Source organism: Amphiura filiformis, chromosome 8 (assembly GCF_039555335.1).
Source record: "Amphiura filiformis chromosome 8, Afil_fr2py, whole genome shotgun sequence".
NCBI classification, from domain to species: domain Eukaryota; kingdom Metazoa; phylum Echinodermata; class Ophiuroidea; order Amphilepidida; family Amphiuridae; genus Amphiura; species Amphiura filiformis.
This window is the reverse complement of record NC_092635.1, coordinates 9158684-9172119: the sequence shown is the minus strand read 5'-3', so window position 1 is coordinate 9172119 and position 13436 is coordinate 9158684. Positions and strand designations below refer to the sequence as shown.

The 13436-nt window shown below is 36.0% G+C and overlaps 1 protein-coding gene across 1 annotated transcript; it reads right to left on the bottom strand.

Annotated features, from left to right (window-relative positions):
• Positions 1–5825: 5825 nt before the first annotated feature.
• Positions 5826–7935, bottom strand: LOC140158210 (somatostatin receptor type 5-like). The gene has a single exon (XM_072181334.1). The coding sequence runs from the start codon at positions 7542–7544 to the stop codon at positions 6294–6296; it is 1251 nt and encodes a 416-aa protein (XP_072037435.1). The 5' UTR covers positions 7545–7935; the 3' UTR covers positions 5826–6293.
• Between the last annotated feature and the right edge of the window lie 5501 nt (positions 7936–13436).

Here is a 13436-nt window from a genome sequence, read left to right as displayed (position 1 = left end):
ATTCAAAAGTGTTCAGCAGAGTCAAAATAAGCGGTCCGAGTGGTTAAATGTTTCTAGTCATGAATGACGATGTGATTGTACACAGATTAAATGAGGAAGGAAGAATGAGAGAAGTACAAAATAAGCATTTATTTTCGGTCATAGGATTGATTACCTTTGGTCAATTTCATAGAAAAGTCATTTTTGTTAAGCAATGCAATTTCTCTACTTCTCTCAAATTGAGTTTTGGGTCGATATATACATGTAGATTTGGTCACGCTTGCTTGTCTTGGTATGTCGTTCAGCATACTGTTAATCAAAGGCATAGTTAACCTATACACAAGTTCATCAGGATTGTCAGTAGATATCATTTATAAAATTTCGTGTAAACAAATCCAATTGATTATTTGGTAAAATGATGTTAAACATACCTAACAATGACGTTTCGTGCTACATCGTAGCACTTTCTCAAATCGACTGACCAATTCTCCCAGTCCTCCTCGTCTGCTTCCTGTCGGAGCGTGACGTTGGTGGCGCTGTTTTAGGTGGTTTTAGGAGTTGGTCATAGATGTGCGGCAGGAAGTGATTTCCTTCATCCCGGTTGAGTGTGTTGGGCCCTCTTTTCCGTATCCAAATCGCTTCTTTTATGTGTCTTCTATTTCTGTTTTGCTCTCTGTCCTTTATGCTCGCGTCATCCCAATTGATCACACGATTATCCTCCCCTACATGGTCAGTAATAGCGGATTTGTTGACCTCACCGGTGACCGAGGCCTGAGTGAATATAGCCTTTGAGCTATATGTATTAATAGTATTTTAAACAAACAAAATTAACAATCAATAACGTAACATTGGTTAAGTGGGCAATATTTCATGTACCTCTACCCCGAGTCAAATCATTTGCAAAAGTTATAACTGTGGAAATATGCATTTGGTTGCTATGGGTAGCCATCTTGTATTTTAGGTGTCCAAGACCTCAGATAACCATGGAAACTAGCCTTGATTTTCATACGTACATTGGTTCTAATTGATGACATTTCATTTGGTTTATAGTGGTTGCTATGACTGACATCTGGATTTGGTGTGACTTGATTCAGCGAAGTTACACACCTTAATTGCCCTTCTAGATTAAATAGTTACCGAGATATTGACATTTCACCTGGTTAATGTGAATATTATATGGTTACTATGGGCGGCCATCTTAGATTGTGGGTGTCCTAGACATCAGACAACCACGACACCCTCTTCATTCAATTAGACAGTCTTGATTTAGTAGGGATAGAGACCTCAATGACCCTTCTAGGTCAAGCAGATTCCGAATTATTGTCATTTCATCTGGCTAATATGACGATTATGGTAACTACGGGCGGCCATCTTGGATTTAAGGTGTCCTAGACCTCAGACATCCATGAAACCCCCTTCATTCACTCAGCCAGCATTGATTTAATGGGGACATACACCTCAATGACCCTTGTAGGTCAGGCAGATTCAGAATTATTGTCATTTCACCTGGCTAATTTGATGCTTTATGGGTGCTATGGGCGGCCATCTTGGATTTTAAGTGTCCTGGACCTCAGATATCCATGAAACCCCCTTCATTCACTCAGCCAGTCTTGATTTAGTGGGAATAGACACCTCAATGACCCTTGTAGGCAAGAAGATTCCTAATTATTGTCATTTCACCTGGCTAATATGATGATTTATGGTTGCTATGGGCGGCCATCTTGGATTTCAGGTGTCCTGGACCTCACACATCCATGAAACCCCCTTCATTCACTCAGCCAGCTTTGATTTAGTGGGGACAGACACCCCAATGACCCTTGTAGGTCAAGCAGGTTCCGAATTATTGTCATTTCACCTGGCTAAAATGATGATTTATGGTTGCTATGGGCGGCCATCTTGGATTTCAGGTGTCCTGGACCTCAGACATCCACGAAACCCCTTTCATTCACTCAGCCCGCCTTGATTTAGTGGGGATAGACACCTCAATGACCCTTGTAGGTCAGGCAGATTCCGAATTATTGTCATATCATCTGGCTATATGATGATTATGGTTGCTACGGGCGGCCATCTTTAATTCCAGGTGTCCTGGACCTCAGACATCCATTCATTCAATCAGACAGCCTTGATTTAGTGGGATAGACACCTCAATCACCCCTCTAGGTCAAGTAGTTTCAGAGGCATAGTCATTTTACCTGGTTTGGCGGCCATTTTGAGAAATGGCCATATACAGAGTTTGCCCGGGTTTGGAATTTTCCACCTAGTAGAATATGGAAGACCTATGCATACCCTACTCGAATCAACTTTCAAACTTTCCTCTTTGAAAAATGTATACGGGTCTGTAGGACAGGGCCAGGACTATCCGATTGAGGTGGGCGTTTACTCCTTGTCATGGGAAGCTCAACCCACTGTGAAAACTGATCGCCTATCGCTAGCAATGCAATTCAGCTTCAACAAACTTTCTCCTGTTGGCACTTAGGTCTTGTGATTCGTTTTCGGTCATAGCCTTCTGTCGGACATGTATTACTGCAGTATAAAGTGTTCCAGCAACATATAGGCCCCTACATGTCACGATTGTCTCACTGTTTCTTTTACTTAGGCCTTTGGTTTGATGAATGGTAATTGCAAACTATTTAGTTAAAACATTTCAGCCTAGTAGGTATGAAAATGGCATTACGAATTTATTTATGTTTAAAAATATTTACATATATTTATGAAACCTAATTCTCATAATAGGACGACATTATAGAGCTATAAGCAGGAAAGCATCTATTTGCATTTCATCTTTCATTCAATATTAGAAAAACTTGCCTAAGATGGATATACATTCTAGGAACAATAAAAATATTGATATAAACTGAGCTCAAAAAGAAAAAAGGTCATATCTTCAAATCCTGTCTGTCAAAATGAATTAAAATTATACATAAGATTACTTCTATACTCTACTCTAAAACATGTCAGTAACCAAGCACTTGTCCAACTGACACAACAGCAAAATGCAATGACATGAAACAGCTTCCTGGACCACATAAACAGCCCAGTAATTGGTACCCAGCACAAGAAATCTATGAGTATGCGTACAAGATCCTTGGACAGATGATAATTCCCAAAAATTAAGTGAAATAGTGTTGAACAAGACCTGTTTCTTGGAGAAAGTACGTGAAAAGCAGAAAGCAGCACCACAAGGAAGTACGCATTCTCACGGATTATTATGCTGGGTGCCAGTTATTGGGCTATGAATGTGGTCCGGGAAGCTGTTCCATATCAGTGCATTTTTGTTGAGTCAGTTGGACAAATGCTTGGTTACTGGCATGTGTTTAGATTAGATTATTGAAGTATTCCTGTGTGTAATTTTGGTTCATTTTGATGGACAGGATTTTAAGATATGACCTTGTGAAAATCAATGCCCTGTCTTTCTATATGTCTGTTTGGGTCTGTATATCCTACTGTTTGTCCGGGTTTCTCGTTATCTGCAAGTCTGTCTGTATGTTTGTCATGACGTGTTGGTCTACTGGTCATCTATCTGAGCGGAGAATGGTATAATCAACAGTCTTTATCAGTTTTATTATTTTTTGTGGCGTACATTTGGTCAAGTTGGATAATTCAAAATTACAATATAGTTGCCTTGGTGTTGGTGGTAAGGTAAGAGGGGTGGGTTCTGATATCGTACGTAGCTGTTGGTCTAATGATTTTATGATATGGCACGGTTGTTTGATGACATATAAACCTACGTCAAGTAAATGTGAACACTGATGGCGCTATTTATCTTAAATCGTGTTTTCATTTTTATATGGGGTAGACATTGGTATAATGGCCTTAGAACATCTGAAAATTAGTAACATATAGCAAGGACATTTTCAAAAAAGAATTTATCATGAAGTGTAAAGAATAACTTATATCATTTGGCTAAATTTAATTAAAAATATATGTAAAACGCGCCCTCAATTTTCACAAAAATACGAGTATACAGTGTATAGAATTAAAAGTACCACAAAGAAGGTGAAAAAGATGAATAAGTTGATAAAGAAAGTAAACTCTATGTTAAGCATAGCTAAAAATTAATACATGTGTATATTAGTGTGATAGCTGTTGGTATTGTCTAGGTCTAGAATAGAACATTATACATGTTTTGTTAGAAAGTTTAATAATTGATCACATCAAACAGCCGTAATGGCATCATGTCGCATACTAGGCCGTTAACAAACATATATGTATATTTGATATCACTGTGACATCTAGTAACAAGCACGTCTAGATAACGTCCACAAAACCAACCCTTATTATTGCATAGCAAAGATGATTATCATGACAGTTGAAGTGGATTTCCTCTCTAATGATGTTGATCAAGAACTTAAACTTTAGATTAAAAACAAGAAGTAAACAAACAAGTACGTCACAGGAAATTCACAAGCCTCATTTACATTTCAAATGTCAATATAAAAATATTTTAAAAATAAAGCAAAATAAAGTATCTCTCCGCCTTTGTAGATTGTTCAACATCCGACTCCCTTTTTCAGAAATCAAAAAATGGAACCGACAATACTAGCGGTATCCTCACATACTTGGCTATATCAATCACTTGGTCAATCAAGCGGATGAAAGTACATTTGCCGGTGTACTTTTGGTGGGAAAATAGGTTATAGATGAGACTTGTCGCATAATAAAGCAATCAATAGCAATGTAAGCAGCATCTTTCTACTTGTATTTTCCAGAGCGTTTGACAACCAATATACGATTTGAGATACCATGAATTGAATACATTGATGAAGTAACTATAATTTGAACCAAGAGTTCTAATCTGATTCCTTAGGGGAAAGGTGATATATAGCCTAATTCACCGGACGGAAGCAGCCTTTAATTAATCATTGGAATGCATATATTAAACAACTAAGTATTCAACAATTTTACATATTTTCAAAAAGCATAATACTAGTATATTTAGGCTTAGGAATTATTATTAACCAATCATAGCTGCCATTACAACATTCGTACAGTTGCTGCTTTAATATAGTTACTTATCCAGCATAAACATTATTAAACATTTTCATTTAGTTCGTTAATATGGGACTGACTTTGGCTACGATGATCACTGTTATTGCAGCGGATTAGGGTAATGCGACTGTCAAAAAGCTGTGTCTAAGAATGCAACTAAGTGGTTTGATAGGCATCTCTGGCGACATTCAATGTCAGCTATGTTATGTTAGCCAACTTGATCAGGCCATGAGATTTTAAATTGTAGTAGGTGTTTAGATGGCTGATATGCGACAGCATAATTTGCTGGTTTATTTGAATGCTGGTCACATTTCATAACCGAAACAATTTCCTCTCTTTTAAACAACGTTATGGCTATTGCAACCCCCTTTATTATTAAACATTATAAAGCTCTTATATTTTATACAAATATATATATATTAAGGGTCATTGATTTTCATTGATACTAAATTGCGAACAAATAGTCTTCATTATGACGTCACTATGACGTCATATCTAACCATGTCGTAGGCGACGAAAAAAAAAGTCACACACCCTATTGGACCTTTTAGATGTCGGTCGGTCGTTGGTACCTTTTATTTTTAGATTATTTTATTTTAGCAAATTAATCTAAAAACATTTAAATCGGTAAAAATGCAAAATGTAATGTATGGTCGAGCCCGTTAAATATGTGTTTATTTTTCGTCGCGTTTGTATGCACATGCACATTTTGGTCAAAAGATTTGCAAAGAAAGAAAATGAAGAACCAACTTATTCCCAACAGTTATATATTACTTACAATTATTCCAACAGAGTTAAAAATTACACAATCACGAGTTTTCACTAATCACACTACATTGGAGATATAATACGGTGTTATGTCTATCTGGTATTTTTTTTACAAAGTATGTCCCACAATTATGTCAAGTGATGTGGTGCTTTATTTAAGCGTTTTGACATACAGGTTATTATGTCTTACAAGACCATACCTTTGGTTAAACGGGAGAAAAACACATTTAAGTCAACCATAAAAGTGAATTGACGTCCACTGAAATCTACAAGAGCAATGTGGGGGTTCCCCATTCGTACAATGGACAAATAATGAAAAACACTTTTATGCACGATATGACGAACACACATAACAATTTGGGTAATTTGTGCAAAACGCTTTACATTAGACAATGCCTATTTTTACTTGGTAAAGCAACATTATTTGCATGGTGACATGATACAATTAGTTTATGAGTATATTGCCCATTTAACAAAAACTATGTCACAATATTAAACTGATGCTAACCTTAACTTAGCTACAAATTTACTCAAATACATATCATAATATTCAACAGTTACATTTTTGTAAATTCATTTTCAAAGTTACTGCAAAGTTTATTATGTATCACCTTGTTAGTATTGCCAATTTGGTAAGCTTGACAACCTGATTGATGATCTATGAATGAAGTGGCCTCGGTTGCCATACTTCCTGGATTACCTTGTCCTGCGCATTCCTGGTTGACCCGATGAAGAGCAATAGCACCTGTGCGATGGTACACACTACTGGTGTCTTTTGTTGACATATTCCTTTCAACTTTACCAACACCCGGGCATTTGCATTTGAGCATTATCAGCAGGTTTCTTTTAAAGTTTTCGCCGATGAAAGTGTAAATGAATGGATTGAAAAGTGAGTTAGCGTAGCACCAACAAGTCGTGATCGTGTACGCAATGGAAATACCGTGCGTCATCTTAACGTACGCGTTTACGATTTGTACAACGTAGTAGGGCAACCAACAAATTATAAATACAATGATTACAGATACGACTAAAAACGAGACGCGCTTTTGAGCACGCTGTGCCGCACTACCATCCGATGTTATTGGCAGCGTACTTGCGTAGATTTTAAACATTAATGTGATGTAACAAATCAAAATGATAATGAGTGGCAAGATAAAACCGACAACGAAGTTTGAAAATAAATACATGTTGAATTGTTGTTGCGTGTTCAAACCTTTGATGGTGCAAAATTTTAAATTACCATGTGTGACCTCTTTTTGCAAGATCAGAATAGGAATACTGAACAACGCAGAGATCACCCATACGATACCACATAGGCAACGTGATACCTTCTTTGTCCGGTATCTCATTGATGATAGAGGATACACCACAGCAATATATCTATCTGCACTCATTAAAGCCAGAGTATAGATCGAAGCATATTGATTCAATGTGTCCACACCACCGGCAAATTTACACATGAAGCTTCCAAAAGGCCAGTTATTGGTAGCGATCTGCACAGCTAAGAATGGCAAAGTAATAACAAAGACAAAGTCGACGATGGCAAGATTCAAAATGTACACATTTGGAATTGTTTTCATGTTTGGAAAACTCAACAGTACCAAGATGACCATTCCGTTGCCAATTAGACCAAGAAACGCAATTATTGAGTAGAAACAAGGAGTGAAGTATAGCTGTAACCAAACTAATCCATGCACAATTGGTCCTCCATCTGTATTTATTGTAGCGTTCCCTTCCGAAAAAAGGGTCGTCATGCTGTCGTAAGATGATAAACTGCTCGAGGCATATGGAGCCGATGTTGTAGACATCTTAATTGACGAAACAACGTTAACCAAATATTTTAAATCAACGTGTTTAGTCTATATAGTTTGATGAGTTACAACTTGAAATAATAGCCAATTATAAGCGTCACCAGTAAAAGCAGATTGAAGATCAACTGGTTGTTAACACACCGCGAGAGCAGATTTAGATTGCGTACCATTCAGCATAGAGCTATTAGTCCTGTCTGACTACGTTTGATCGTTATCTTCTCGATTTCTACCTCACAAAGATTTGGGTCTCCTTAATGGGGCTCATAAGAAACAGCCAGTCATTTTATATTCCACTAGAGGCTGTTACCGTGTAGTGTTTACAATGCCTCACTAACCGTCTAACCAATCCTGCCCAGTTGTACCTCTACTGACGTGTCCCTTCAGGGTTTGCCAGTTGAGAGGGACAACAATTAAAGAATTTCGCACCTGAACCCACACCGGTTCAAATTTTGGTTGTTTTCCTTAGATTTCCCTCTGTGCTTATGCGCAGTGTGGCGAAGTATGCACTCATATTAAGCTCGATGTCCCATCCAATCTTTGCATGTTTGCTTGTTGTATTAAGCCAAAATTAGGATACGTGTATTCATAACGCGATTGGTGTTTGTTAAGCGCTCTAAATGTCACTTTAAGTACCTGATTAGATTTTTGCTATGCCAATCAATGTACGTAAGGTGGTTTATTTTCTTTCTTGCCAGTAGCATTTTGTGTCGATCAATTATAATTGAATTATTCGCAATATTACAACATTATTTATAAAATGAGATCGACATGATTGCTATATCCTACGTTATGGGCACTGTATAAAAATGGAATGCATTTTGCTAAGACGTGACGTATTTTTGATACTTTAGAATCGATGGTGGCTCAGATATCATTTGATTACCTGTCGTACATAACAGCACGTAGTCAATGTCGTGACCATGATGAGTGAAACAGGCACTGTTTATGCCTTCCGGTCTGTATATCAAATATGACGTAATTGCCAATGGGGGTTGACTTGTTATTTATGTTTGTCCATCACTTTTTATAAGAACAACATATAGTTCAGAATAAGAATGAACTGTTGTTTTTCTCTTCCTGCATTAAAAACATGATGTGTTGCCATCTTTTGAAAATGCATATGGTAATAGTGATACTAGATTCGATTGTTTTTGTTTTGTTATCACGTGAAATATACGCCCATACGTGGATGAGTAAGGACCATCTAAACAAACGTAATTTTCACTTAGAACATAATAGCTTGTTATCTTAAAACAGTGAACGCATTGAATGCTTATTAGGTTCAATTGGGTTTAAAGGTGTAGTTTTAAGGATCGTCGAGAACAAACACTGTATTTACTTCCTCTAAATTTTATTTCTTTGTCTCCTGTTTTATTTCCTGCATAACTGATTGGAAATATATACACCACTGTGCTGTGTCATCAATATTATTAGTGGTGTTTAAAATATTGGCAAGTAGAAAAGACATGTTATCCAAAACATTTGTTATACGGGAAAGTAGGAACACTGATTTAGCTTTCATAACATCAAGTGCAGCACACTGTTATATTATGTTACAGTTTTGCTTTTTCTGCTAACATTGGAGCAGTTTATAGTACAGCTAGATATGAACGTGGCCTAACAAAGTAAGAAGCTAATGTTGTTTTTCCTGTATCCGGATTAACATAATACACTGATTTGTCACTGATAACGCCATGAGCTTCCTTCTTTCCAAAAAAGTTGATGAAGTATTGCCAATAGTAATATTCGTCTACCGTCAATAAATTGTGGAGAGCAACGAACTGTTCGTGGTTGAAATATGGTCGTATTTTATAAATCGGGCTTGACGGCAGAGTTTCAGGCTAATTTAGCGAGGTAATGAAACTCATGAAAGAAACCTACATTAGGGGAACTTTTTGGTTGCATTATGACATTCACGTGTACTGTTACTGAGGAAGAATGGATAGAATTTATTAAATCACTCGGGAGAGTTTGATTGATGTTCTTCCTTATTTTCTGTTGCGGGTAAAATATTTTGTTATAATAGATTAATACTTGTGATGTGTTGACAGATAATTGGAATGGCGCTTAATTACAGAATGAATATGACAGATTTTCATTATCAGTAATATTATATTGCAGTCGAAACGTGACTGGCATTCAGATTCGTAAGTCGGGCAAAGGTAGTCATCCCAATTGAACATGACTTTAATTAACTATCCCACTGCATAGTCTTGTATCCCCGTTCTCCCAAGCTTAGTTTGAAATGACCTTTGGCTATCAAGGGACTACATTTTGTCGCATTCAAAAGCGCCCCGGGTGTTTTGAAACTGGCTCAGCTCACTAGTTTTGATGTTATAAGTTATATATACATATAGTTACATCCCTAGCCATAGGAGTAATCACTGACCAATGAAATTGACCGTATATTTCACCCTCAAAAGGCCCAGAGTCGATCACGTGTCGCTGTTTTATTAAATAAAAGTTCAGATTTGAAAAAAAGGGGCAATCAATTAGGAATAAGGTCTGGGTCATTCCACTTGATGTCAGACATAGCAAAAACATGACCATTATCCATTACCCTGATTACCTAGTTCTATTTGCATTTCTTATTTTGCCATGAAACACGAATTTTGCTTAACACAAAATATAACATGTTTAAAGCAATGTTAAATTATACCTGAGGTATGTTAAGTTTAAAACAGAACGTGATTTAGCAAACTGCTTAAGGGCAATCAAATTACACAGTAAAGTCAATTGATTACAGATTTCCTCTCATTATTCTGAGTGGAGATTAAATAGTTGCATTAGTAGGTGTAAATCATTGATTTATACTTTGCCTCGTTTCTAAAATGTATATACATAGTACTTTTATGCAATGACATGATGAATATCATAGATGAGAAGTCAAGTAGAAGTTATCCAGCGGCCTCGTAAATTGAAATGAATATTGAATACTTCACAAAGTATTTTGGGTGTTTATGATATCGAGTAACATGCATCACGCTATAAGTGTCGTCGTTTATAGTGTAAGGTTAATGGCAGCAACAGGGGCGTTGTTTTGGGAAACCAACAATAATAAGGACCTTGGCTTTGGTGAGTGCGGTAGAAAGGTAGGCAGGTCTCCGTTTTCAAATCCGAAGGCTTTTAATAAAAGAAAGCATCTCCTCCATGCTAATAACCGAATAAGCTCTATTGATTATCTCATTCAACTGTAAACAACACTCTCTTAGGAGTATTGCATGTACGCTAACAATAACCTGATATTAAGCTACTGGTTAATGTAAGGGAGCCAGTATGGGTAGATACGGGGTTGATATTAGTTTTTGAATACAACGTTCCATGTAAAACAATGTTGTAGAGCAAATGCCGGTAATGCATGTAGTATATACCATCCTCCTATTCTATTTTTTTAAATTAATATCACTTGATTTTTGCATGTCCTATCTAGATACACGCTTATTGAATTAGGAAATAAGCCAATATATGTATTCAATTTTATATAGCTACAAAGGGTTGGAGAAGAAATGTAGTTTATGTTTATCGAACTAAATTTGCCACAAGATGAACAATTGCCATAGTTTATACATGAGTTTATTTGATCAAACTTACTTGTGATTGATGATTCAAAGAATCAATTACGTGGAATAATGTTTCAAATTTCAATCTGATGGGAGCATTAACCAGAACTATAAAGCATTGCAGATGACTCTTCAATACCATAGAGGATGATTTCTGTACAAGATAACAGTTCCCATAAATATATAAAACTCTTGGACCCTTCTCATGTTATTGATACTGATCGTTCAACGCAAGTCATTGACTTGTGTAATGCGTTAGTCATCAGGATAACACAGGGAATCTATTATGTCTACCTACATAATCAGTACAAGTGTTACGTAATTCAGCAACCATTCGTGAATAAGGACATTTATTTGCCTAAACGTTGCCCATGTAGGGTATAAAAACAATACATCGTACGTGGTTCCATCCTTAAAAGAGATGATATGTTTTATTGATTACGTCTTAATCAATCAAATATCAAGTAAGACAATGTACTTGCCACCCATCGAAAGTTTAGTCGGAACCTCTTACACTGCTACTCTAAACACTCGCATAATTATGTTTGATATGACCCAGATTTCTTCATTCTCCTTTTTTTCTTTCCCCTACCCTTCAATCAATATGAAGAGGACTGCCACTACCAAACGCACTTCCATCAATTACATTAAGTACACCTAAGTGTTCAAACACTCTTTCTTATTGATGATAGGTTTCAGTACTGCATATGTCTTTCGCTACATTTCTTTGTTGACATGCTTTGGATTAAAGAGTAGCTCTTATGATAACATCCAAAGACAGTTTTTGTAGTAGCTGTCATGCTGAGGGCATTAGATTATTCGATGCCTTCCAGACAAGATACCGCTGGTCATCTTCGTTGCATGTCTCTTAAAAAGCTTGATGACAGGAACATGTATTATTCTAGATTTATCTTTTCACAGGTTTGCTGTCGGACAGGTATACAAAAGTGTACTTTTAAATGGTTATATTACACTGATAATGTTTAGTTTTCTAGAAAGGGTGAGGAGATAAATTAGTATTGATAGATGGAAATAAGAGATCATTGGCATAACTGAATTTTCATTTCAAACAACTATCATAAGAGAAGATGTTTTTTGCAAATGTTGCAAATCAGGCGTCAAATTAAACATCTTAAACAATGATGACGTTATTATCTTAAATCTTGTTTGCCTTATTACAAGGGGTGGATACTTCCATACTGGTATTCATGGTATTAGAATATAAAAAGATGGCAAGGAATTTTTCAACGAACATTTTATCATGAAATGTATGGAATATCTCAGATTAGTTGGTTAATATAAATTCAAAATATTTGAAAATTTACACACAAATGTACAGTGTATAGAATAATTTAAATTTAAATTATATTAAAAAATATATGAGTATATAGTTTCATGTAGCTTTTGGTACTGTCCAGGTCGAAAATTGAACATTAAAATGTCTTGTTAGAAAAATTAATAAATTATAACATCAAACAACCATGTGTCTTGTATTGTAACCAGTTGGGTTCTAAACTGTTTTTTCTTTTTTATTAATTATATTCAGTTTCCTCTTGTAGCGAGCAATCTTTCCCCATTGTGTTTACATATTCATGTGCAGGATGCATAGCCCCATAACCTACTTTACTTGTATAATGCTGGGGAAACAATTAAGCATCATAAATATCTCCTGTAAATGGTGTTCTTGCGTAATATATTTGTGTGTATTGTATACCACGATTAGTACCCAGTTTCAACCACTAATAAGCTTTCTGTTCTACCAATTGTTTCTAAAATTGTTCAAAGCGCTGTACATAATCAACTTCATTCTTATTTACCCAATAATGGTCTTCTCACTGCTAATCAGTCCGGCTTTCGTGCCAACCACTTTACTACAACTACTTTACTTTATGTTGAAGATAATATTTTGAACAATATGAATGAAGGACGTGCAACAGGGCCGGGGCAGTTTTTCTTGATTTAAGTAAAGTCTTCGACTGTATGAATCATACCATTCTGCTTGATAAACTTTGTGATTATGGTATTACTGGACCTCCATTATATTGGTTTAAATCATATCGTAGTGGAAGATCACAGGTAGTAAATATTAATTCTTGTATTTCTGATTTTAATAGTATAAAAACATGATGTGTTACCATCGTTTGAAAATGCATATGGTAATAGTGATACTAGATTCGATTGTTTTTGTTTTGTTATCATGTGAAATATTCGTGCATAGGTGGATGAGTAAGAATCATCTAAACAAACGTAATTTTCACTTAGAACATAATAGCTTGTTATCTTAAAACAATGAACGCATTGAGTGCTTATTAGGTTCAATTGGGTTTAA